Here is a 27199-nt window from a genome sequence, read left to right as displayed (position 1 = left end):
AATGCCTGATACTCAGGCTGGCTAATAACTCTCCTCGCCTCGGAAGAAGAAGAATTTGACCTCACTGTCCCGTAGCTAGGCACACACACACGAACTAAAAAGTCAATTTATAAGGTTGTAAACTAGGTACACATATCACAATGCAATCTAGTCTATTTTTCTTGGGATTGTGAATCCCAAGATTGTGAAGACTGCCGAAACATCGTACGATTTGTGAAATCGTTGAAATCGTCAAAAACATAAATATAATAATAATATTTAAAATTTCTTAAATTATTAAGCGAAAATGAAGCAAAGATTTGGTCGTTTGGAGCTCCGCTTTTAGGCAATGCCTAAATCTATGTATTATTGACCGCAAACAAAAATAACGGAAGAAACCGGATTTCGCAAAAGTAATATCCCTAGGCAAGGAAAACATTGCAGCTTTGTGATCAGAAACATGCTTTGCTTGGACCAGCTTCCCTAAAACGAAGCAAAGTCGATATTACCCTTTGACATAAGTGGAGAGAAGTATCTTGTGCATACAATTAGTTCTAGCAATTGTCATGACGAATCTTTCTTAAAATAGATTCATGTTGCCATTCGCGCCATCATAAAAAAAAAACAGAGGGAAAACTCAAACTCCAGTGTTTTTATATGTGGAGGATCCATCCAACTCGGCAAAGAAGTGCTTTTTTCTCGGCGAAAAATCACAGACTATGTAATGTCACACGATATGTTTGAAATTATCAACTTCCGCATGGCAATGAGCAAGATAAGGTTAAAACAACAGAACAAATTCGGTTTTGAGTGACAAAGTGTCCAAATGTAATGTCAAATCCATCTTTTAAATAGGCCTACACAAAGAAAAACAAAACAAAAATATTTAGGGCTCTCAGGGTTTTGTACTCTTCGGGCAGCTTGCATGGGGGGAGGGGCTCGTAAAGGTAGGGGGGGGCAATTTTAAAAGGCTAGAATTCTCAAGACTATGCTCGGACGACAACAAGAATTTGACCTCACGGTCCCGTAACTAGGCACACACTTAAAGGTAAATTTTAGGGCGCGGACTAGACAAAATCGTCTCCTAGCCATAGAATAATTTGGGAGCATGTCCCCAAAGGTTAAAATACCTGTCAATTTTTCTTTCAAAATTCATAAAAGAGCATTCATGCTTGTCCAGTCTTACAATTCACACCCTTGCTTATCAGGGCTGTACGAAGGAGGGGTGGGACCGTCCCCCCACCCCCCCCCCCCCCCCAAAATATATATTTTTTTCTTTTTAGTTTGTCTTTTGCAAAACAAAGTATTCAATGCTGGGTGGCCTGTGTTTTCAACTTGGGGAGGTCTAGTACCGGCCACGCACAGCAAACAAAGATGGCGGATGTGCGTCTTTTTTGATAAACACTCGATAAACATTCCGAATGATTTACTAATCGAATCGTGGTGATAGCTTTTGATGGCAGGTTCTGAATTCAAAAGTAAGTAGGTTTCTAAGGGACGCTGTATTTTGGTGAATTCTTGAAGAAAGTTTGCACGGGGTGAGGTGTCAAGGAAGCGTGAGTTGTAAACAAATGGTTGCGAAGAGAACGAAAGCCCATAACAAACGTAACACCGGAATATTTAATTATTTATATTGATCTTCTCAAGGTCAACAAATAGTGATGACCAGTAATTCACACACTTAAACTGATACTCCCCTTACAAGGTAAAAAATAATGCAATTTTTTTATGTTTTGTCTAATATTAAACTTAACTTATTAAAATCTTGATGCTTTCATGCTTCCCTCAGTTCGTTCTAAAGCAAGCTTAATAAGTTTTCAAATGTTCTCTATTGCATTGTTGTCTGTGTCTGATGATAGATAGATTGGTAAGCGTTGTCTCACCGAACTTTAAGTATATATGGAAGATTATTAAGATTCGCCTGTATTTTCTCAAATAGTTATAAACTTGGGGTTCAATCACTACTACCTGAGAAGATGCCACAGGGAGCTCGCTTCTACGGTTTTAATAAAGTTAGAGTTGTTTCTTTGGCTTTGCGTTGTTGATGATTTTTAATATGTGTGTGCGTTTGTATCACTTGTCTAATTTTTAGGCGCTTGGTTTCTTCTGCTCTCTCCCATTGGTTTAGCGGTCTAACGACAACTCTAACTTTATTCAAACCGTAGAGGTGAGCTCCCTGTGAAGACGCTGCACTCATGATGAGGAAGTTAGATGACAAAGTTAAAAATCTATGATAATGATTTAAACCTTATCAAATGCTATTATAATGTGAATTTGTTTAATTTAGAATGCCATCCCAACCATTTGGTTTGTATTCTTTATATTTCCACAGTCTTTATTGCAATTACCCCTTACATTTGAAATATCTGTAACTTCACTTCAATTTGAGTATTTGCACAACGCCATAGTTGATAATGGAGCTGTTAGTAGGGTGATATGTGTTGGCGCATATTTTACTCACACCTTGTCAAAAATACAGATGTGATAATTCTCATGCCAATCCTTGTTGTCCCATTTACAGTGTTTTAGCAGCTGTATGGCTTTACACTGAAATGAGTCACCATGATGTATACACCAAAGTATGACTACAAGATCATATGTGGAAAGCTAAGAAGGGTCCCAGTGAGGGACAAGCATGGAGAAGGACTACAGACATACCCCAGAGACAGATTCGAGTCAGGAGTAACTCCCATCAAGATTGGCAGCCGTTACTCTACAATACCCCCGATCACTGCAGCCTCTGGTATTGTTTTTATTTATCAATCTCCTCTCTTAAACCACAATTTAAAGCTGTTCTCTCATTTAAGAAAAACAAAAGCAAAATGCCATACAAGTGTCAAGAACTGTCCAAATATCCCTTGGGATTTGCAGCCATACGAAAAGGACTCTCCTGTTGTTGCTCTTACATTTGTGCCCTTTTAATCTAATTTTTTCTCACCTTCTTGGAAAATCCAATTTCTTGCCAATTCTTTTCACTGCATCCTATACTGTCTAGGGCTTTACAGCTAAAGACATTTCATTGAAATTGGTTATTCATGATATGTTTTTTTGGGGGGTTTTGAGCACCTCTTTCTACAAAATAAAAAATCTTTGAGAAACATTGGTCTCAGTGTGCAATGACAGTATAATGAATAAATATCAATAGAATTTTTTTTCTAAAGGTTATCCATCTGCACGCCCAAGTGATGAAGTGCTTGTCGACCGCATCCAGCCATTAATTTCTAGGGTGCCAAGGGCAAGGCTTACTAGAGTGAGAGAGGGGTTTAAGCATCATGACTACCAAAAGGATGGTTCAGGACGGGCAACCACAGATGAGTTGCGTCATGTACTGAATGCCAATAGCATCTTCATCCTGGATCCAACCCTTAGCCACCTTGTGGACAAATTCAAATCAGAGCTTGGGGGAGTGAGATACAATGATTTGTGTGACTTTTTAGAGGGTAGGTTGCTTGTAATGTGTTATTGTAAACCCCTAAATTATCAACATTTACAAGGTTTTATTCACAGGGTTCAAATGTCACATACAGTATAGCAAAATGTGTGAGGTCAACATTATGTACATAAATTTTGACCTCTATGGTTAGACTGGGGATAGCAGTTAAAACAACAGAATGTTCAGTTTTCTGAATTTCTTTTCTTTCATTCAAAGACACCTACAGTAAACTCTATCAAGCATGCCTCTGTTGTGATGACTTTAAAGGGTGTTATTGGCTCTTATCATTTATAATTCACTTTTATCATGTTTTGATAAGAGTTTAAATGTGTCTTTTTATTTATAATTGTTGTGATATCAGATAAAATAACATAAATAATTTAAAACATTTGAAGATTTTATCCATTATTCATCTCTTTTTGAGTCTAGGTGCTTTAGGCATCCTAGACTCTATGTCAGCGTCCGCATTCTGCCTGTCTGCCTGCCTGCGTGAACTTTTTGTGGTCTTTCTGTGCTTTTCAACACAGTAATTCTTGAATTATCTTTAAACTTCCGGTGTGGTAACTTACGGTTAAAGCTTTAGGAAGTATAAAACACTTTCTGTTGACCTGTGACCTCTATATTCTAAATGTAAAGCCAAAAAATATTTATAAGCAGGTTTCTGCAAGAAAGTCTTCCATGTGCGTTTTGCGTTTTGCATGCGCATTGTCCTGTTATTATAATGTGCCCTCTGTTTCAAAATTGTCAACATTACTCTTTGTAAGATAAAGAAAACTGTGTTAATTATTTGTGCTTGTTTTGAAAAGAGCTTCCCGTACGAAAAATACGCCGTTAAACTGAGCCAAATTCGGGCCTAAAATTTGAGCCACATTTTGAGCGAAAATGAGCCTAAATTGAGCCTAAATGTTTTAAGCCAACTCTGAGCCAAAATGAGCCTCGCACGAACCTAAATATTTGAGACTAATTTGAACGTAAAAGGAACCTAATTTACGACCTAAAACCGTAGCCAAAATCGTTCGCTCAATTAGGCCTTAGTTAGGTTGGATTTAGGTTCTAAAGTTAGGTCGTGACTTTAATCAATCATTTACTATCTTCTAATAATCAACAGATCTACAACATGTATGGTTAGTACTACTTTTAATCGTGTATAATCCTCGACCGTCTAGTGTATAAAAAGAAATACATAAAAGACGGTGATCATTATATCTACTCGGTGTTCACAGCAGCACTCTGCATTTTTAATTTTGTCCTCGCATATGTAATTTGTTGCGTGAACGCTTTATTTATCTCTTGCGCTCCTGGCTGGGCCATTTTACTCTGGAGGCAGAAGGCGACAAGGTAATCTGAAATTAAATACGAAGACCACATATTTAACAATGACTTGAAATTGACAAACAAAATTGTTTAATTTCCTAACAAATTTAGCTTGAAATTTACCTTTGCAAGCATTGACCTTGTGCTGGTCAAGAGGGGCTTTCCCATCCTCCTTCTGAGATGCCCCTCCGCGAGCGAGCCCCTGGCCGCACGACCTTGCAAGCTCCTCGGCAGAAAAAACTATCGGAATGAGTTTCTTTAAAAGCCCAATGGGGCCTTTGGCTGAGTGCCCTGCTTGTACACAGCTTCGCAAAGCATTCCGGTTGACATAAACGTCGCTTGAATCCAGCAGTTTAACGTCGTCCCTGCTGCGCTGATTCTGTAAAAAAAAAAGGAATGGTCAACGGACATTCTAGTAAAATTTTCAAAGGTTAGTACTCATTAAAGGACAACAGGCACAATAATAAGCGCAACACAAGTTTAAATTGGTCAAACACAAACGCAAGAAAAATTGTAGATAAATATAAAGAAAAATAGACATTTTAAGGCCTGGCACTTGAGACCCTACCTGGCTTGTTGTGGGTCCTGGGTTTAGGTTTGCCCTGATCGTGTACTCTTGACAAGGAGCACCACCGACAGCAGAGTATTGGATGTTTGTCGCATCATTAAATGAGACAAAGTCACGGAAAAAGTTGATAACTTCAGCAGATGGCACTGGGAAAATAAATAAAGTAAAGAATAATTAAAAGATGTGATATGACGAAAATGAATACCCGTTATGTAGCGTAGTTTCAGAGTAGGCGGTGGAAGTTATTCTATTTTATTAGTTCAAATAAAACTTAAACTTAAAGCCGCATCGTCGGCCGTTTATTTCCGGAGCTTCGACGGAACCTAAACCGTTAAAAGACAAAAGAATCTATTAGAATCCGAGATATTTACAGGCCATCCGCTCTAAATGATCACATCATCAAAGAAACTTCCAATAGACACACTGCTTTCAATATTTGGAAATATTTTTCGCCTATTTCATTAAAAATCATCGGAGACCGTTACGCAATCGACCGGAAGTAAACTGGTTACAATGCGGCTTAAAATAAACTTTTTTTTAAAAGTAGCCGGCGCTCGGTGGAAAATAATAAAACCACTGTACAGTATTGCAAAAATCATTTTTTATGTTTCCTAGCTCACCTGGTTGTCTCCTAGAGGAGGTCAACTGGCTTCTGAGGCTTTCGACCTCGGCCTTTAGGAGACGATTCTCCTCTCTTAGCTTGTCCAACTCAGAGAAGCCAGAATAAAGTGCAATGGGATCTGGGGATGCTGCTGGCTCCTCCAATGGATGGTCGTTCGTGCCTAGCAGTTCTAAATAGCTTCTGGGCTCCTCCTCCTCCTCCTCCTCCTCCTCCTCCTCCTCCTCCTCCTCCTCCTCCTCCTCCTCCTCATCGAATGGCATCCCAAGGGTCTCCTCTACCGCCCTCAAGACAACTCCCCCGGTCTCAGATATTGGAGTCTCGCGTATTGAGGTCTGGTGTATTGGAGTCGTCTCTTGTATGGGAGTCACGGGAGTAGAGGCCTCGGGCGGCTGGCGGGTCTCGCTGGTTAGATCCAGTTGAGCACCGAACACCTGCCTGAAGGAGCTGTAGATCTCCAGTGAGGCATCTTTTGCCCCCTCTGCTAACGCCTGCTTCTGCGAAGGCTCCTTATTTTTCTCGCCATTTTTCTTCTTGTTTTTTTTCTTCTCTGTGAGCGGATCAATATGGTTTTTTTTTCGTTTTTTATCTTTGGTTTCGCCATCATCCTCAGCCTGCTTTTTACTTTCCTCCATCACCTTCGTCATTTTCCGCGCCCTCTTACAAGGAGCAGATGCGGCCGTTGGTGCTGGAGCCGGGAGATTTTTTTTCAATAGCTCCGGTAATTGGCTTTTAACGTTTTCTCCACGTTTGATCATGTCCGCCACGAGTAGACCGACATCTTCGGTAAACTGTTCTATTTGCGGCTTTTCCTCTGAAATAGCAAGCAATGACCGAAATGAAAACAGTAAATAATTAACCTATTTGTACCAGATCCAATTCAATTAAGTGAACTGTCATTTTTTGGAGATCAAAGGTCATGCAACTGTGCCATTGAACTCATTGAGCTTGTTTAGTTTATATTCCTTTTTTCTTATTTTAATGTCTGTTTGCGATCATATTCAATGTTGAGCAAAACTGTGTGCTCTATCTCATCAGCATATGCAGACATAGGTCGTCATGGACTACTCCACCAAAGCTGCCCTTGAAATGTTATCCCCATGGGCAAAAAGCGCGCGCATTTATACGATGAACAATCTTAATTTACATGGGTAAATAAGCTCGAGCTGTTATGATACTATTGAACAAGATGGGGTTTACTCCACTCGTTGATTACAAGGGTTCCACTAGTTTTTCCCTGAGCACTATTGAATGTGTATTGTACTTATAAGTTGTACGTGTGTGTACAAATTTACCGTTTAAAACGGAGCAGCTCATTTAAAGCTGTACAAAAAAACTCCTGTGCCAAAAGTAATCCATAAACACGCTTCGCTCTTACCTTTCTTTGCTGTCTTTATTATCACTCCAACATAGGTCTCTTTCTCGCCTTTAGCCATTTTCCAGCTAACATCGGCTTCCTCCCCGGCTTCGAATGTCCCGCGCAGCGAACATCTACTCCTTGGCACCGTACTGACACTCTTGTCGGCGTAAAAATAGATACACGCATAAAAGGCCATCTCGCTTTCAACTACTTGCTTTTGAAAACAGATATTATAGATTTTTAGAGATTTTTGGAAATCCGAAGACTTTTTGCTTTCTATAACGGTAAGTGTAGCTACCCAACAGATTTAGAATATGAAGAAAGGGCCCGAAATATGATATCTCATCTGAAAAAGAGCGGCAAAAAAGCTAGCCAATAGGGTTTTGCGATTTGTCATACCACACTTCAGTCAGTGACGTTTTTCTTTGTCCAATCACTGAAATACACCAACACAAGATCTAAAAATAATAAAGCTCTCACGTTTCAAGTCGAGTACCCGTGTACAGAGCAGCACTGCTTTCAAGGTTGCGTATTTTTGGTTTCTAATTGGTTTTATTTTACTATGGATCAGGTCGATGAGGAATTTTGTGAAGTTGTGGTTCCCCTTTTAGATAGCTCTCGAAGTTTTGAAAGAGCCTCTGATGATTGTTCTGTTTTAGTCGAAGAAACCGCAAGTGATGGAGATGCTGACTTCCACCTTTCTGGTGATGATTGCCCTGATTGTCCTACTAGCGCGTTAAAGCGTTCAAGAGTGAACTCCTCTTCACTCGGGGACGCATTTTTTATGGACACAATGTCAGAAGTTTGCATCAAACTTTTAGATTCACAGCAAATGACAACGGAGAGCGGTGCTACTACGACAAATGATAGTTTTTGGGAAGAAGAGCTAATTACACTAGTTGAGCAAATGGAGGATGACCTACGCGATGATTGTGAACCCGATGAAAATGAATTCACCAACGTTACGGATGACTTATCATTTAGCTTTGATCAAGTAAACAACAGTACTTTTGAGGATCCCCCTGATTTCTTTGTTGATGACAATGAAGTCATAGGAGAAGCAAGAGATGGTTGCGATCAAGGAAATGCCATGGATGAAACGGCACCTTTGTATCCGGGGTCAAGAGTGACAATTGGTACGGTCATGGCGCTGTTTGCGTTGTTTACTATTAAGTACAATCTTCCGGCTGAAGCAATGTCTAATCTTTTGACTCTCCTTTCATTGGCGCTTCCTATATCTCATTCTCTTCCTACTACAGTATACAAATTTAAGAAGTATTTTAAGGATTTACGCAATCCGCTTGTAATCCATCGGTACTGTGCATTTTGTTTGTCTGTCATTTCACAGCCGAAAACACGAACTGTTTGCCCAAATGCCGGATGTCTCAAAGATTTAACAAAGAAAAACGCATTGTCGTATTTCATCGAAGTACCTATTCTTCAACAACTACAACTATTTTTTTCAAGACCTTCATTTTATGAGGATATACAATACAGATTTAAAAGGAATAAAAGAAATAACGAAAACATTGAAGATATTTATGACGGAAACTTGTACCATGAATTGTGTCAACACGGGATTTTAAGCTCCAAAGACAACATTTCATTCTTGATGAACACAGATGGTGTCCCGGTATTCAAATCTTCGAAGGTATCTATCTGGCCTCTGTACTTTGTCATAAACGAACTTCAATACTCTAAGCGAATGTCTCGAGAAAATATGTTGTTTGCGGGTCTTTGGTTCGGTGAGAAAAAGCCTGCAATGTGGACATTTCTCAAACCTCATATAGAATCACTCAAAGAGCTTGAAAATGGAATAGAATTTGAATCTCCTTCTAAAGGAAAGTTTACATGTAAGGCGGTCCTTTTAGCTAGTTCCTGTGACTTGCCAGCTCGAAGCATGGTTTGCAATTCTGTACAGTACAACGGGCAACACTCGTGTATGGATTTTTCCTTACAACGAAACAGATCCAAAGGGGCCACTTAGAACAGTCACGTCTACGATAAATCATGCTGCTGAAGCTCTACAACATTCTATTTCTGGAAAAGCAAAAACTATTAAAGGTGTGAAAGGTTTTGGTTGGCTTTCTGTTTTGAAATATCACGACATTATTCGTGGTACAGCGATAGACTATATGCATGGCGTCCTGTTGGGGGTTCAGAAATTGCTCCTCAGGTTATGGTTTGATAGCAGTAACTCCAGGAAGATATTCAGTCTGAGCAAGTACGTCAATGTCATCGATTCCAGGTTGCAACTAATTACACCGACTCTTGAACTGAAACGTCTACCAAGATCAATTTCAGAGCACCTAAACCACTGGAAAGCGAACGAGTTGCGCTCGTTTCTGCTTTATTACGGTCTACCAGTGCTGTTTGGTTTATTACCGGAAAACTACTTCCAGCACTATTTCTGTTTCGTCCGTGCGAATTTCTTACTTTTACAAGAAAGTATTTCGCCTAATGATCTAAAGACCGCGGAAGAGCTTTTACAAAGCTTCTGCTCAAACTTTTCAAGACTGTATGAAGAACGATACATGACTCTTAATTTACATCAACTATTACATTTGGTGGATAATGTAAGGGATCTCGGGCCTCTATATACTCACAGCTGCTTTTCATTTGAAGATAAGAATGGATTCATACTTAAATTGATACACGGAACTCAATTTATTGACAGCCAGATCTTGGAAGCAGTATCGTTGTGAGAGAAATGTCTAGCACCTGGCTCAGATGAAGACACTTTGTATTGGAAATTAATGCATCCAAACAAAACGCAAAGAAGGGAAGAAATATTGAAACATACATATGTTTTGGGTGCTTTCTATCGGAAACAGTTGAATGAGCATGAACTTTTAGCACTTGAAAATTATCTAAAACAAACACCTACTTTCATGAATGTTATTGCATTTAATAGAATTGAACGGAAGTCTGCGTTTATTTATGGCCTTGATTATAAGAGAATGTCGAGACGGAACTGTTCTACTGTGAAGTATTCTACGCGCAACTCTATCGCATTCGCGCAAGTGAAATGCTTCATAAAAGTTAACGTTGGTGCTGCAAGAAACGTTCACTATCTGGCGATCGCAACTCCATTAGAATACCCTTGCTATAATCCCTCATCAACACACATTACTTCGGTAAAGAGAGCAATGGACAAGTTAGTTGTTTTTAATATAAGTGACATTTGTGACAATTGCTTGTTTATCGAGGTTATCCCACAAAATACTTCTTCGGCCACGCAGTGTTATGTGTGCGAGTTTTCGAACAAAATCGAGATAGACTGATTTATCGTAGGAACAATGTTCGCTAATTTTTGTATGCTACTTTTTAAATTAGTTAAGTTGTAAACTTTAAGTTAGATCGGGAAGTGTCCCTGGTTAGATTAGCATGTAAGTATTATAAATCTGATTCCCTATTTTGCCCCGCATTTACGGCTCTCGCATACTTTGTATCTTGAAGCCCTATTCAGAGCCTCATTTTACTTGGGCTGAATTTGGGCCCGTTTTTTAGCCTCTGCTACAGCCATATTTACAACCTAATTTTATTTGGGCTCTAGTTGGGCTCATGTCTTATGAAAAAAGCTAGGCTAAAACGAACCTAAATTCGTTTAGGCTCTGACTTAGGCTGGCAAGCTGTCTGAATAGCCCAAATTGCAGCCCAAATCGGACCCAATTTTTTTAGGCTGTACAATGCAGAACCTAAATGAAATTGCTGAGGTCCAGTTGAGGTTCTGATTTAGGTTGAGACCTCTTTTTAGGGCCTCATTTAGGCCCGATTTTGGTTCTCAGTAACACAAGTTTTTCGTACGGGTATGTCTGATTTTGAAGCAGTTTGTGCATTTATAAGAGACCGCGACTGTGTTTGGACACTCTCTTGGTTTTAAGCAATCGGCGCTTATTCTAGAGAGCCCTATACTAAGTTTGAAGCAATTTTAATTTTTAAGAAATGCTAGACTGAGTTTGTGCAGTTTTGAAGAATTGCATAACTGCGTTTGAATCAATTGGTGCATGTTTTGAAGATAGCGAGGGTAGCGACTGAGTTCGAGAAGTAGCGTGTGTATTTTTCGAAGAGAGCGTGACTGTGTTTGTAGGAACTAGTGCATGTTTTGAAGAGCATGTGACTGAGTTTGAAGCAGCTTGTGTCCTCTGGGGCTCAATTAAGTTGTAAGTTTGTCAACAACAAAATTACAATGCTATGAGAGCTATTTTTAAGTCCTTTACTTGCCGATTCGCATCTCGACGTTCAATTGTTTATAGCTTGTCTTTGAGCTGAGAAGGTCCAAACACATTGCCCCCACTAATTCATCGAATAACGATTTTGCACTTTTCTAGATTATTTACATTCACAACACACATTGTATAACAGTAGTGTAATTAATTGTGCTGGGTATTTGAGTTTTTAGTACGAAAAGCAAAGTTGAAATTTGACATGTTGTTGAAAGTTTCGAACGATAATACGACACAAATAGTAAGACTCTAATTATAGTCCCTTCTTTTTTAAGCAAGCTACAATAATCTGGTGGTCCGATCGTCTGTCTATCAATGCGAAATCTTTGTGACAGGTTCAAGACCAGCCTTGGCTACATTTTTTTTTCTCTTCATTCTTTCTTTTCCTGTTTCTCTTTCACTTTAAAGTTACTAAACATATTTTCTCATGATAAAATTCCTTAGAGACACAGTCAGAACAATGTTTTTATGAACGATTCTCGGATAGACTGGAAACTCAACATAATCGCCAGCTATGCAGGCTAATTGACTCATGTACCATTTGGGTACCTATTTTTCAGAATGCTATGATTCAAATGATTATGTTTTTTTCCAGAATGCTACGATTCATATAGCCAGCGTCATTCCAAGCTAGGTGTCTTCTCAAGTCAATCTTTCAACACCCCTCTCTATACTAAGCCTGTATCTGTATCAAGGCCACCACGTGATGATTCACTACTTAAGCTGGAACTAGAGCATGAACTAAAACGAGCTGCAGAGGAGGGGCTATTTGCAGACTTAAAGAATTTGAAATCATCTTTTGAGAATTCAAGAGATAGAGAAAACTTACCATATAGAGAGGTATGTACTACATACCTACTATCTAACATTTCAGTTGAACATGAGGAAATAAACCACAACTAGATATTTTTAGTGAAACGATCGTTTAGGGTTAACCCCACATCATTTTCTGATACAGCCAATGACTTTAGAAATTGCTTTTCTTGAAGTTCCTGAGGTATAAACGTATGAGCAGGTTGTTCTTGGTAGACACCATAGCTACATACTGTATGTACATCAAAACTTAAATGTAATAAAGTATGGCCTAAGCGAACTCATTGGATAACGGTCCACTTTGAGATTAACTGTTGACTGTCTTTTTTTTCTTCTTTATCATACAGGCGATAAGACTTTGCCCACCTGATAGATTGCCGATAACCCTAGATCTGTTAGAGAAAGCACTTTCTGTCCATCGGATTGAGGGGTCTGCCAAGACTGAGTAAGTGCTCTAGAGATCTCTGAATGTTACAGTAGCTTCAGATCCGCAATGATCTGGGTGGAGGCTTAAAGTATGGTGTGGGTGCATGGGTTGCACCCCCCCCCCCATTTCTTGACTGCCAAAAAGTGGTGTTGTTTCTTTCTACTGATTACCAATGAGAATTGTTAACCTTCTGGTTTCTATGCTTTGATACCCCTAGGCTAACCCTATTTATGGTGAGGATTCCTTTGCATTAAACCATGCATGCTTCCAAGCAGATATGTACACAGTTCATTATTTGATAAGAACAACTTAAGAACCAGACCAACTTTTTGCAATTATCAAATTGTAGATGATGCTGAGTTCCATAGTCAAGCTGTTTATATAGGCACATACACTAGACTTGATGAGAAGTCAGGATTTTTGGCCTTGTCTTCAGTTGTTCTCCTTAGTCTCCCAGTGGGCAATTTATCCAGCTCATTTCTGAGAGCCTAATCCATATTACAAGGCCTAATGATTACTGGAAATAGACCCAGTCATGTCATCATCGTCGTCTTCGCCACCGCTCGCCGCCTCCCGCCACCGTCGTTATTATTGTTATTATTTACCCTGCTTAAAACTACAGGATTTATATTGTATTACTACTTTGATTTGATATAGCTGGAGATCATTTATTGAGCTTCTGGAGCCAATTGTGAATAAAGTAATGTCATCAAGGGGCAATACAAATCAACGCAGCTCCAACATTCAGACACAGACTAATGCAGGTAAGACACATGCTGTTGATCACAGGTTAAAAAAATACAATTTATTGATGTGATTTTTTAACCAGTTTTTTTTTATAACTTGAAAGTTTTGTGTTCTGTAAAATATAAAGAATATAACAATGCATATAATACTGTACATTGACCATTTTATATGTATGATATAATTTACAGATTCAAAGAATAATTCATATCATATTAATAAAATATCAAGAACCCAAGGCAAAGGTATAGATTACATAAATACAAAATGAACCCTTTAAACCCTTAATATTTTTTGTTTCAGTAAAAATGATAAATGATGTAAAGCATTGAATAACTGAATAAATCAATGCATCATAATGTAAATTGTACATCCAATAAACACTTAATAAAATGTGTTGTAGGAACTAAAGTTTTTTTTTTTTATGAAACTACTATTCTTGATATTATTACTCAGGTGAATTTATGCCCAACGAAATTGGGTTTTCTTAGAAACATTTTTTGTATTTTTGTTTTGGGTAACGTGATCTGTTTTTCATGTGGCTTGATTTAAAAGATGTCCAAAGCCATAAGGAGGTATTGGGTATTGGCTGGAGGTAATAGGGTATTGGCTGTAACAAACCTTAAAGTATCAGTACAAAGTGACTAACACTAACTGTTTTGACACAGATCCAGACCCTGTATTTATTAAGTTAAGGGGAAGAAGAATTCCTGTGTACCCCCCTGACAATGCCCAACCTAACACAAACCCTGACAAGCCTGATCAGAGACTTGCATTGGAGTGGGTGTAAGTATGCTCTCTTTGGATGATGCATTCATAAAGTGTCACATCTGCTACATGGGCGGGTGTGGTTATTGATGGATTTCTGTGTGTGATGTAATGTTAAAGTTTCACATCTGCTACATGGGCGGGTGTGGTTATTGATGGATTTCTGTATGTAATGCAATGTTAAAGTTTCACATCTGCTACATGGGTGGGTGTGGTTATTGATGGATTTCTGCGTGTGATGCAATGTTAAAGTTTCACATCTGCTACATGAGTGGGTGTGGTTATTGATGGATTTCTGTGTGTGATGCAATGTTAGAGTTTCACATCTGCTACATGGGCGGGTGTGGTTATTGATGGATTTCTGTATGTAATGCAATGTTAAAGTTTCACATCTGCTACATGGGCGGGTGTGGTTATTGATGGATTTCTGCGTGTGATGCAATGTTAAAGTTTCACATCTGCTACATGAGCGGGTGTGGTTATTGATGGATTTCTGTGTGTGATGCAATGTTAGAGTTTCACATCTGCTACATGTGCGGGTGTGGTTATTGATGGATTTCTGTATGTAATGCAATGTTAAAGTTTCACATCTGCTACATGGGCGGGTGTGGTTATTGATGGATTTCTGCGTGTGATGCAATGTTAAAGTTTCACATCTGCTACATGGGCGGGTGTGGTGATTGATGGATTTCTGTGTGTGATGCAATGTTAGAGTTTCACATCTGCTTTATGGGCGGGTGTGGTTATTGATGGATTTCTGTGTGTTATGCAATGTTAAAGTTTCACATCTGCTACATGGCGGGTGTGGTTATTGATGGATTTCTTTGTGTGATGCAATGTTAAAGTTTCACATCTGCTACATGGGCGGGGGGTACTTTAATGTGGTTGCACTTGCTTTGAAAGTTTGTGCAGATAAAAAAAAAATTTTGGCTATTTGTGACATTTTCTACTTAAAATATTCCCTGAAGGTTACCAGACAGGTCACATCATACAACTTATGCCACTAACTTGATTTCTATGTTTTTTGTAGATATGGATACCGTGGCAAGGACTGTCGTAATAATCTTGTTGTGGTGAATGAAACAGGAGAGTTAGCCTACTTCACTGCAGCTATTGTTGTTTTGTACAACCTCAAGAAGCACACTCAACGACACTACACTCAACATACGGATGATGTCAAAAGGTGAGCAAAGCATGTTTAAGGAATGCTTTATTGATATTAGCAGAGAACCATACAGTACGTATAGAGGGGCCTCTTGTGGGATGCGCCATGGTTTTTTTTCCTTTTTGTCTGTACTTATGTTTGTTGGTGCCCCTATGGCCTCAGAATGGTCAAGCAAATTTTGGCTGGAATTTCATTCTCATGCTTGACACTAGCGAGATTAATTTCCATTTCAGTTTTTATCTGGCGCATGGCTTGGTATTTAGTTCTTATTGAGGTATAACATCTAACTTTCATATCTTTCCTCCAAAACAAACAAAAATTGGCAGTACACTTTTTTTATTCATAATCCTTCTCTCGACCTTTTTAAGATACTTCACGGAAAAAAGCAAGGTTTTAAAATTTGTTTGACAGTATTTTTTTAAATTATACTATTTTTATATCAATTATTTGTCTTTTGAATGACAAAGCCTGATGAATAGCCACCCAATATACCCCCTCCCCCCCCCCCCCCCCCAGAAACCACCCTTGTACCTGTCTTCCTTGGTGGCGCAAAGGCCTGTCAGAGTATAAGGACTTGTAAAGATGGATATGATGAATGACGAAGTCTCTGTCTTTCCTCAGCCTTGCAGTCCATCCAGATGGAAGGACCATTGCGTCCGGCCAAGTAGCTGGCCATGAAGAAGTACAAGGAGAGGTACGGCACTAATGCCATCCGAAACATTTACTCCTCCTCTAATCAGTTTATTATTCTAACCTATTACATGGCCTTAAAGGTAATGTTCCAATATAAGGAGTGTCGGTATCTAACAATTTCGGAGTAGAAATGACATAATAAATTTGAAGCACTGCTTTATTTTATTTGTCTTTCGCATTAGTATTTGAATAATCGTGAATGTTGCAGCCCCACTTCCGTATCTGGGACGTCGTCAGGCTGGAGACAATAGCTGTTATTGGTCTTGGTCATTTTGGACGAGCTGTGAACTCACTGGCTTTCTCCAAAAAGGTGAATACTATATTACCGCTTTACTATTTTTCTGTTCGTGATAGTGTTTAATATGAATGTGATGGTGTAGACAAACCTTGCCACGTCGGCCCTTTTCCTGTATACCCTGCGCTGCAGGTGCATGTGAACGAGCCAGGGTTGTTTGTAATTTTTTTTTATTCAATGATGATTATGATTTGCCAGGATCATGGACGGTATATTGTGTCAGTTGATGATGATGACTATCATACAATCACTGTGTGGGACTGGGAACGAAATAAGATAGTAGCCAGTGCACGGGTAAGTGGTTGAGTTAGATTAGTTCATATGCAGACATCTTACATGCGTACAAGAAAACGCAGCTCATGGTTAACCATTATAACCTGACACAGGGCAATATGGAGCAGCTCATGGTTAACCATTATAACCTGACACAGAGCCATATGCACCAGCTCATGGTTACCCATTATTATCTGACACAGGGCCGTATGGATCAGCTCATGGTTAATCATCATTATCTGACACAGGGCCATATGGACCAGCTCATGGTTACTCATCATTATCTGACACAGGGCCATATTTACCAGCTCATGGTTAACCATTATTTTCTGACACAGTGCCATATAGACCAGCTCATTCTTAACCATCATTATCTGACACAGGGCCATATGGATCAGCTCATGGTTTACCACCATTATCTGACACAGGACCATATGGACCAGCTCATGGTTAATCATCATTATCTGACATATGGTCATATAGACCAGCTTATGGTTAACCATCATTATCTGACACAGGGCCATATGGACCAGCTCAGGGTTAACCGTCATTTTATTTGACACAGGGCCATATGGACTAGCTCATGGTTAACCATCATTATCTGACATCTGGTCATATAGATCCACTCAGGGTTAACCGTCATTTTATCTGACGCAGGGCCATATGGACCAGCTCATGGTTAACCGTCATTTTGTCTGACACAGGGCCACATGGATCAGGTACTAGTGGCGAGTTTCACGCCGTTTGAGGTCAATGAAGGGGTGCTTTCTCTGGTGTCCTGTGGGAAACAACATGTCAGCTTCTGGAACATAGAGGAGGGAAGGCTCAAATGCGACCGCGGGAGATTCGATGTAAGCGATATTGTGGTTGTCGTGACGTAATTTATGTTTCGGTTCGTATTGATGACATCATAGGGATGATAACTGTTTAGTGGCTTTGACGGTAGCAGTGATGGCAGAGGTGATCATTTGTGTTGAACGATGTTTATAACACTGGTGAGGGAGATTATGGTTAAGGTGGCCCGCATCAATTCAAAAGGACTGCTTCCACCCAAAAAAATTAAAACCGCTCCCATACAGTCTTATTTACGCGATTATTACATATATTTCTCTAATTCTTTCAAATTTTTATAAAAGAAACATCCAAGATTCGGAGTTTGTCGCAATGCTAGGTAAACTCCAAACCGACTGCGAAATAATTGGGGTTTATCGAAGGTTAAAGTTAAAGGTTAAAGGATTTTGGGTGGCAAGGGTACACAGCGACATTTCCTCGGGTGGTGGCGGCGATAGTTGAAATAATGATGTTGATTACGACAAGGTGATAATGATGGATTGAAACTTCCATCTATCAACGGATTTGTGATTGTATAATTGAATAGAAGACATCAGAACAGTAGCCAGTTCATAAACCGTATGAAGGTTATGATTTTTGTGATGATTATGATTTTAGTGCCGAGGAAGTGGATGATGCTGAGAGATGATGATTCCAATGATCATACTGACAGTTATGATGATGATTATTGTTTCAGCATCATGTGAAGCCGCTATATATCTCCTGTCTGACGTTTGCCCGGAATGGTGACGTCATCACGGGTGACACTAATGGGACTATATATGTATGGCGTGAAGGTAATATAGCGAGGTTTATCGACATATGTGAGGTGTATGTTGAGGTGTGATGTCACGATACATGTAAGGCGTCAAGTTACTGTCGAATCCGTTGTATCGCGACCTGCCTTTTCAAAACACGATTTGTTTTGGTTCTCTGTTGTCAGTAAACCATTCTGAGCCAATCAGAATCTCGCTTTGTGCACTTCCCTGGCTTCCCTTTGTAGCGATATATTGACATTTCCATTTATTGAAACCATCATTGACTGGCGTATTAGCTACTGCTGGTTCTATGCACACCTACACATTCTAGGATATTTAAACCGTATGGTTCTTCCAGTATCAAACTGGGAAACTGGTGGAAACTTATTACATTTTTTAAAAGTGTATTGTTAAATGAGTTTTTTAAATACAGGAACCAACGAAATTTCGTCATCAATAACAAACGCTCACCAGGTAAGTCTTCATTTCCATGAAACAGAAATAGAGAATACTACATGGGAAGTGCGCGCGTACGGTTTTTATTCACGAGTTGTGCAGTATCAAAAAACGAACGAGTGAATAAAAACTGTACAAAGCACTTTCCATGCTGTATTTTGTTAATTATATACATACTGAGAAATTTATAATAAGCTTATTAGATACCATTTTATTAGACTTGGCTGCAGAGGCTCCGAGATTTGTGCTGTTCGACGGTTCAGTTGAACAGACAGAAACATACATTGAAATGAATGTGTCTCGCTAATGTCACGCACGAGACTGTAGCTCATGTTACACGAGTAGTGCACTTTTTTATCTCTAAAATCTCGACATCTATGATATAAATAAATTACAAAATGGATTATGCACTCGTTGATGCGTCGGGATTGAAGCGTTCAAGTGCAGTAAAAAATATCGTTCGTCCAATCAGAACCGCGAACGACTTTTCTTCACGGTGAAAGAACATCGTTCCCGCCTCTAATTTGCCAGTGAACGAACGAAATTTTTTTCTGAATATGTTTTCAGTGAGTATTTCTTAGTATGTATATAATAAACATATATCCATTATAGTTTTTTACGTCTACAATATACAATTAAAATTTGATTCACATAACACATATCGTTCCGCTATTCCAAATAACCTACAGAGGGCCCGGGGAAATTTGCTCTAATTAGCGAGGTCTAACGTTAAGGTTATATTTTCAGAAAATACATGGAGTTTTCTTTCATTAAACTTTGAAACAAAGTGTGCTTAAGAACACAAGGTGTGGGTTTTTTTAAGCGAGTGTTCTAAGAGCGGGGTTCCATTGTATGTTTGTGATCACGTTCCTTTCCCTTGCCATACTTTGACCATTTGGTTTACCATCTCACCTAGGGCCCTGTGTACGCCCTGCTTGTACTCCCTAATGGTGATTTGCTCTCTGGCGGAGGAAAAGACGGGACAGTCCGGGCGTGGAACAACATGAAGGAGCTTAGTCCCACGGGCGTCGAGCTACGAGTATGTGATTTCATACACCTATCACGTATGGGACAGAATACTGCGATAAATAAATGGCATTTGGGTGGATTCCGAGATTGTTAAATGGCGCATGGGTAGATTCTGAGATTGTTAGATGACGCATGGGTAGATTCCGGGAGAGATGATTTGCGGATGATTGAATGGGCGAGGTTGTTGAATGGCGCATAGGTGGATTCTGGGAGAGATAAATGGTACATGGGTGGATTCTGGGAGAGATGAATGGCGAATGAGTGGATTCTAGGAGAGATGAATGGTGGATCGGTGGATTCTAGGAAAGATGAATGGCGAATGGGTGGATTCTGGGAGAGATGAATGGCGCATGGGTGGATTCTAGAAGGGATGAATGGCGCGTGGTTGAATGGGCGAAGTTGTTGAATGGTTCTTGGTTGTCTGGGATTGTTGAATGGCGAATGGGTAGATTTCTGTATTGATGAGAGGGGCGGGGGTTGATCCGTTTTTTTTATTTCCGCGTTATACATGTTTTACCAAGAAGCATATGTTATACCAAGTATTATGTTTTAAATTGTCGTAACGTATGTTTTTCATTAAATACCTTGTACAATAGCTGCACGAGTACGGCGTGACAGGGATCCGCACGCTTGCGTTTGATGATAGTAACACCCTGTACATCGGCACCACCGATAACTGCATCTGGAGTGCCGTGCTGTCTCTTTCCAAGTCTCCCCTGGCGAACGCTGACAAGAAACAGCTTATCTCGGTAAGAGTGGGCAGCTCTCTCCCTTATATGGGTAGACAGGAGGAATTTCTCATCAGGAAAATGTGTTTGTGGAATAATTAGCGCGGATAGGTTGTGTGTTTTGTGAGAGAACGTGAAATAGTTTGAGTATATAATAATTTCTTGACATGGATCTAAATACTGATCTCAACAGGTTGTAAGCGCGGTATGTAACAAAGCACACTGAGCGCGATTTCACAAATTGATTGTCTTGTTTGTCTTTGATTGTCTTGTGCTTACGCTTAAAGCGCTTGAGTTGAGCGAGAGGACGGGGACTAAAGGATTTAACGTAAGCAGTTGTCATAGACTCAAGTGTTGAGACTAGCTGTTCGACCGATTCCCCTTACATTACATTTGAAATCACTCTCTTCCCAGGGCCACTCGGGTAGCCTACAAGGCTTGGCCGCTCACCCAAGCGAGCCAAAATTCTTTACGGCTGGAAGTGACATGACTGTGAGAGTTTGGAACTCCGCTGACCACTCAGTTCAGTTGTTTCGTCCACCTGCCGACAACAGAGACAAGAAGTTGATCCCATGCGCAGTCTCTGTGAGCTCGACCGCTGACACTATTGCTGTCGGTTACAAAGACGGCAGGTAAGAAATGACGTATCAGCGTGTGTTTTGTATTCCTAAAGGAGAAAAAACCCAGAATTTTCTCCCTGGAAATATGCCAAAAAGCGTGGTGGCAAAAAAACTCGGAAATTGGCACTAAAAGACTAAATTGTTCAGGTATTCACATCAGAATAAGCCTCACCGGGATTCATTTCTTACTGTTCACCTATTAATGTGACTGATGCTTATATGGTTTTCATCTGCTTTATAGTTTTGGCATTTTCAATGTCAAATCAGGAGAGCCGATATTCTTTAAGAAGAGATGCGCACAAGAAAAGATTTCAGACCTGAAGTATTCACCAGGTATTTCTTTTTGCCACAAAATATTCCTTTTGAGGGCTCATGAGTCATATTCTTTCCATATGTTTTCTCCTGACGCTTTTATAGCGGTTACACATTGCTTTTTTAATTCTTTTTTTCAGATGTTAAATGTTTGGCTGTAGCGTCGCATGATAACAACATCTATGTTTACACGCTGGAGAATGGCGGTAAATCGATGGAATTGTGCGGAAAATGCGAGGTGGGTTTCGCTTTCATAGCCTATTTTAGTCTGCTCGACGGCGATGGCTGGTCTTTATCGGGAAAAACTCAAACATTGGCGAGCGGGATGAAGGCGCGAGGGTTTTTTTCGCCTCCGCCTCTCATTCCTTATCTTTGCCTCACTTCTCGGCCAACTTTCTATTTTTCGTACCATTTCTCGTCGTTGGACATTATCCGCCGATATCTCAGTGAGTCAAAGAATAGTTTCATGTATTTTTTATCCCAGTGACTACGCTTAAAAATCGAAAAGTGTCTTCTGCGCGCGCTGACGTGCACTGGAAAGACGCCACGAGCGCGATTTGTTAATTTGGCCATTCGCGTAAGATAAAAATCCATGCAACAATTTTTTTCATTAGAACAAAAACTACAAGCTCAAACTTGCATTTCAACTGATGGATTTTCACCTAGACTGTTTTCTTATTGTTCTGCTGAGAGCTTGAATAGAAAGCAAAAGTTTTCAATATTGAAATGTCTTCTTCGCGCGCGCTGACGTGCATGGAATTACACCACGAGCGCGCGCGTTTTTGTTATTGCTTTTCAGGATAAATTCTATAAAATTATATTGATGATAATTTTATAAAAGAAATCAAACATTGTTTCTTTGCCTTCATAGCGTTTTGAAAAACTTGGAGTTTGTTTGAGAAGTTAATAAGCAGACGAAAAGCGAGTTTTGACTGCACAAATGATCACAGGACAGATATCAATTTGGCTGGGGCCGGTTGCACAAAGCCTGGATAAGTCTTATCCACCGGTTAAATCCTTATCCAGCGGATAAAAGTTATCCAAGTGGCGTGATTCGGTTGCATAAAGCCCGAATAAAAGTTATCCAGCGGTTAAAGTTATCCGGATGAAAGAGGTCGGATTAAATCTTATCAACCGAATAAATGTGAAGAAAAAACAAAATGGCGTCTTGCTTTCAAAATTTTTGTCAGAATTTAGATTATATTTAGACGCAGTGAACGTTGAAACACATGCAAACGACAATTTTTACTGTTGGTAAATTTACAATGAACTACGAATTAACATGCAGCTCTGGCAGGACTGGAATCAAACTATATTGTCCGTTCTGTCGAGAAATGTGACTCCCAAAGACAGGAAGAAGATAAACACTATCCCCCGTGATCATTCAATGATTTACATGCACTTTGCCTCGATAAACTGTTTGTTTACGGGCACTTTTAGTAGCTTTTTCAACGGTCGCCATTTTGTTTGAAGGAAAAACAGCGCGCGCTTTGCATATTTACCATGGAAACGGGAAGCCATTTAGTGGTAAATGATGGCTATTCAGCGGATAGTTATCCAGCGTTCTTATCCACGCTTTGTGCAACGCTATTTTATCCGCCGGATAACTATCCGCTGGATAGGGATTTTATCCGGCGGTTAGCGCCTATCCGGCGGATAACTTATCCAGGCTTTGTGCAACCGGCCCCTGGACGTTATCGACTGATAATTGTCCTGTGAAAATGTGCACGTGACCCGTATTGACCAATAATTGAGCGTGAAAATTCATCACTGGGAAATAAGTAAACATGGCTGCTAACACTCGCTCGCACAATCCCAACAATTAGCACAGGTTCCTCGGGAACGATTTTTACGTTCTGTTGTTTACGCCGTAGGGACATACAAGCTACGTCACTCATTTCGACTGGTCAGTGGGCAGTGATTTTATCCAGAGCACATCCGGGGACTACGAGCTGCTTTTTTGTAAGTGACGTCACTTCCGTTATGAAAGAATAGCCTCTTTCTGATTTCCATACTGTTTCACCAGGGGACGCCAAGAAATGTGAGCAGATCAAGTTGGCGAAAGACATGCGCAACACGGAGTGGGCCACGCAGAACTGTGTGCTTGGGTACCCTGTGCTTGGTAGGTAATTTATCGTCTGCATTAGTCTCACATTCCTCGACCGTTATCTACAGATCCAGGATAGCGTTTCATTTTTAAAACTATATCCAAGTCTACCAAGCTCTCCCCTGAATGATAAACATTATTTGGCTAAAAAAGGATGGTGCAATTGAACCCTAGGTACCACCTTTGGATCCAACACTGACAAATTCAATACTTATTTTTCATTGGAAGGTTATTTTTTAAGCTGCGAATTATTTTTTACAGGCTTTGATTATTTCACGTTCTATGAGATGAATGAGATTTCCTCCCCAATCTCTTTCTCCTATTGAACTTTTTTTCCTAGGTTTTAAGGCTTTGCTGTTTTTTTTTTTTTTTTTTGTCAAAAAGGAATCTGGCCTAAAAAAGCTGACGGCACAGATATAAACTCCGTCGATAGATCACACTCCAGGACTTTGCTCGCAACCGGAGATGACTTCGGTGACGTGAACCTTTTCAGATACATGTGCGACGATAGAAAGGTGAGCATGTAGGAGATTATGTGCTTTGATTTAGCGGAGGCGGGGGGGGGGGGGGGGTGTAGCGATGTCGCTTTGAAGGTTGGTATATACGTTGTATTATACGGGGATGGGGAAAAGGCTATGGTTGGGGGAATAGGACTGAGATCGCACAGGTGTATAGGGGGAGAAAAGGATGGAGTAGCAAGGCGAGGAGGAAGTAGGATTTGTTGATGGTTGGTGAGAAAAGAATGTAGAAGAAGGGGTGATGGAAGAAGAGGGCTAGAGGAAGAAGAAAGAAGAAAAGGGGAGGAGGCAGATGTTTGACGGTCGCTGTAATGCAGTTTTGTCGATTATAATTTACAAAGAAGGAAGATGTGGTTGGGGAGATATTGGAAACTGTGTAATAGACCGCTTTAACGATGTTACGCGCGCATCGACTGGCGGGCCACAGCTGATCTTAAATGGCGTACAAAGTGGAGTTTACAGACTAAGCTATAGAAAATGCTGTCAAAGTGCTTATTTTGCTTAAGTTTTGGCGCTAAGTCAAATTACCCTTTGTCCGCATCATTTTGGATCAGCTGTGGCCCGCCAGTCTGTGGCATTTTGGACGCGCGCGCAACAGCGTGAAAACGGTCTATTAAAGTTTGGGTGAATAAGAGGGGAGAGATACCCATACAAGTGGTATGGGTACTTGAGTCTCTCTTGACCATTACTCCCTTTTGGTCTCGGGTTTCAGGCTGAGCCACGTGTCGCCAAGGGACATAGTGCGCATGTCACCTGTGTGAGATTCCTCGCCGACGACACGCGCCTGATCTCTGTAGGCGGACGGGATGCGAGTATTCTTCAGTGGAGAATAGTATAGACTCTCTTACCTCACGATAAAACATTAGGGACCTTAAGCAGCGACGACGGCAACGCGCCTGATCTCTGCAGGCGCACTAGCTTACCTGTAGGTGTTGAGTTTCGGCGAGAAAAGCCGAAGTTCGTTATCTTGACCACCATTTTTGACGCGGAAGAGCGGGACGAGCGAAAAAAAATAACGCGGTGGGGGAAATAGGCATTACTTCCCCCTTTCCCGCTCGCCCCACTCCTCTGCGTCCGTATTTTCCAAAATGGCGGCCAAATAACTTACACAGGGTTTTTTCGCCGAAATAAAACTCTGACGCCTACAGATAGGCTATCAATGGACGGGATGCGAGTATTCCTCAAGCGGAGGATAGAATAGACTCTCTTACCTCCTGGTCAATGATAAAAATCGATAACAGAGTCCATATCATAATACATACTGTAAAGTTTGGTGTAGAGAACAGTGGTCATACTCGAGAACACAAGGGCGGCGGAGGGGGAGGGGCTACCCCCAGGTGCGGTGACTGTGGTGATCAGCAATGTACAGCATTAGAGAATAGTAAAGATTTCCACATTAAAGAGCAGACGTGACTGTCTGCCAAGCTTTTAAGTATTTTTTTTTCAATAAGTGATACTACAAAGTCGTACCAAGTAGCTATAAGTCGACAAGATGGGAAATGACGATGGACAAAAAAATTGCCTTCCACCAAAACAACCACCATATGTCTCCATCCTCCCCAGAATCCTTTGCGTTCCTGTTGCGTGAATGGTTTTCTTCTTTACGCATTTTCTCCCCATTTTAGGAACTGTACCAATACTGTACCAATACCGTACCAATACCGTACCAATACTGTACCAATACTGTACCAATACTGTACCAATACCGTACCAATACTGTACCAATACCGTACCAATACTGTACCAATACTGTACCAATACCGTACCAATACCGTACCAATACCGTACCAATACCGTACCAATACTGTGCCAAGACTGTACCAATACTGTTCCAATACTGTACCAATACTGTTCCAATACTGTACCAATACTGTACCAATACTGTACCAATACTGTACCAATACCGTACCAATACTGTACCAATACTGTACCAATACCGTACCAATACTGTACCAATACTGTACCAATACCGTACCAATACTGTACCAATACTGTACCAATACCGTACCAATACTGTACCAATACTGTACCAATACCGTACCAATACTGTACCAATACTGTACCAATACCGTACCAATACTGTACCAATACTGTACCAATACCGTACCAATACTGTACCAATACTGTACCAATACTTACCAATACTGTACCAATACTGTACCAATACTGTACCAATACCGTACCAATACTGTACCAATACTGTACCAATACTGTACCAATACCGTACCAATACTGTACCAATACTGTACCAATACCGTACCAATACTGTACCAATACCGTACCAATACTGTACCAATACCGTACCAATACCGTACCAATACCGTACCAATACTGTACCAAGACTGTACCAAGACTGTACCAATACTGTATCAAGACTGTACCAAGACTGTACCAAGACTGTACAAAGACTGTTTCAATACTGTACAAAGACTGTACCAATACTGTACCAAGACCGTTCCAATATGTACCAATACTGTACCAAGACTGTAGGAGCACAGCCCTCTCCTCAGGAGCTGTTAGCCGCATTCTATATATAGCCTTGATACATATTTATCTAACCGGCCCTCCTGAGATTCGGGATTCCTGTGGCGAGAGGACAGGAATCCCGAATCTCTGGAGAGCCGGCTATATTTACCAGCACAGATGTAGAAATTAAATATACCCACAGAAAAATCAAACATGAATGTGTTACACCTCTTGCATCTGGTGCTTCGATGTACAACATTTTTGGGGGGAAAATCAACATAACGACAATTTCGACGGTCCTTAGGGACCAAGACGACATTTTTCTAAAACATGCGTGTAAAAGCAAAATAATAAAATCCCTATTCAGGACAAAGAGGCTCGAAATGTATACCCAGTTAATTCGTTACCCTGAATAATAGTGTAAAATATATACCCTGTCTAGGACAGAAAAGATAAAAAAAAACTACCCTATCCAGCACGTCCCCGTATACGGGGGAAGTGATTAGAGGCTCACGGAACGGGGCTAGCGTTATTACTGGGGACAACGCTTTGCTAAATTTTCCCGCCTCATGCTGCGATATCTGTATTCTCCCCTGTATTAAAAAAAAAAAACCAGGTGCCCAGTTTTGTGAGAGATGATGTACCCACTTGAAATAGTGAGTTATTGACAATTGGAAGGGTCGTATAGGGACACGTG

The 27199-nt window shown here is 40.3% G+C and overlaps 3 protein-coding genes across 7 annotated transcripts; 2 read left to right on the top strand and 1 right to left on the bottom strand.

Annotated features, from left to right (window-relative positions):
• The first annotated feature begins 1303 nt into the window (after window positions 1-1303).
• On the top strand, window positions 1304-25452 carry LOC5514251 (echinoderm microtubule-associated protein-like 2). Of its 5 annotated transcripts, none has more exons than XM_048725138.1 (25): window positions 1306-1457; window positions 2072-2146; window positions 2501-2722; window positions 3141-3419; window positions 12095-12339; window positions 12660-12757; window positions 13397-13503; window positions 13675-13728; window positions 14152-14269; window positions 15282-15434; window positions 16038-16110; window positions 16318-16419; window positions 16603-16698; window positions 17382-17528; window positions 18206-18305; window positions 18700-18740; window positions 19639-19761; window positions 20348-20500; window positions 20894-21111; window positions 21341-21432; window positions 21552-21649; window positions 23286-23373; window positions 23438-23533; window positions 23903-24033; window positions 24749-25452. In XM_048725138.1, the coding sequence occupies exons 3-25, from the start codon at window positions 2542-2544 to the stop codon at window positions 24872-24874; spliced, it is 2919 nt and encodes a 972-aa protein (XP_048581095.1). In that variant the 5' UTR covers window positions 1306-1457; window positions 2072-2146; window positions 2501-2541; the 3' UTR covers window positions 24875-25452. The 5 variants fall into 5 exon arrangements, with proteins under 5 accessions (XP_048581094.1, XP_048581099.1, XP_048581095.1 ...); XM_048725139.1 differs by lacking the exon at window positions 1306-1457 and adding an exon at window positions 1559-1684; XM_048725137.1 differs by lacking the exon at window positions 2072-2146 and having other exon boundaries at window positions 1304-1457.
• On the bottom strand, window positions 4533-7469 carry LOC116612056. The gene is made up of 6 exons (XM_048725143.1): window positions 7292-7469; window positions 6165-6727; window positions 5915-6125; window positions 5295-5440; window positions 4850-5105; window positions 4533-4755 (listed from the first exon to the last, which is right to left on the bottom strand). The coding sequence occupies exons 1-6, from the start codon at window positions 7467-7469 to the stop codon at window positions 4619-4621; spliced, it is 1491 nt and encodes a 496-aa protein (XP_048581100.1). The 3' UTR covers window positions 4533-4618.
• Window positions 7812-9328, top strand: LOC5514473. The gene has a single exon (XM_032383994.2). The coding sequence runs from the start codon at window positions 7836-7838 to the stop codon at window positions 9258-9260; it is 1425 nt and encodes a 474-aa protein (XP_032239885.2). The 5' UTR covers window positions 7812-7835; the 3' UTR covers window positions 9261-9328.
• Window positions 25453-27199: the final 1747 nt, after the last annotated feature.

The sequence above is a fragment of the Nematostella vectensis genome, chromosome 3, assembly GCF_932526225.1.
Source record: "Nematostella vectensis chromosome 3, jaNemVect1.1, whole genome shotgun sequence".
Classification (NCBI taxonomy): Eukaryota; Metazoa; Cnidaria; class Anthozoa; order Actiniaria; family Edwardsiidae; genus Nematostella; species Nematostella vectensis.
Note: the sequence above shows the minus strand (reverse complement) of the source record. Positions and strands in the feature narration are given on the sequence as shown.

Excerpts from the sequence above, each read along its gene's own strand:
- LOC5514251 (XM_048725137.1), top strand. The coding sequence starts at position 2,542 with ATGATGTATACACCAAAGTATGACTACAAGATCATATGTGGAAAGCTA. Across the intron at positions 12,758-13,396 it reads GAGGGGTCTGCCAAGACTGA|CTGGAGATCATTTATTGAGC; the intron begins GTAAGTGCTCTA and ends GATTTGATATAG. Across the intron at positions 21,112-21,340 it reads GTCGGTTACAAAGACGGCAG|TTTTGGCATTTTCAATGTCA; the intron begins GTAAGAAATGAC and ends TCTGCTTTATAG.
- LOC116612056 (XM_048725143.1), bottom strand. The coding sequence starts at position 7,469 with ATGGCCTTTTATGCGTGTATCTATTTTTACGCCGACAAGAGTGTCAGT. Across the intron at positions 6,126-6,164 it reads CCCTTGGGATGCCATTCGAT|GAGGAGGAGGAGGAGGAGGA; the intron begins GAGGAGGAGGAG and ends GAGGAGGAGGAG. Across the intron at positions 4,756-4,849 it reads CAAGGTCAATGCTTGCAAAG|ATTACCTTGTCGCCTTCTGC; the intron begins GTAAATTTCAAG and ends ATTTAATTTCAG.
- LOC5514473 (XM_032383994.2), top strand. The coding sequence starts at position 7,836 with ATGGATCAGGTCGATGAGGAATTTTGTGAAGTTGTGGTTCCCCTTTTA.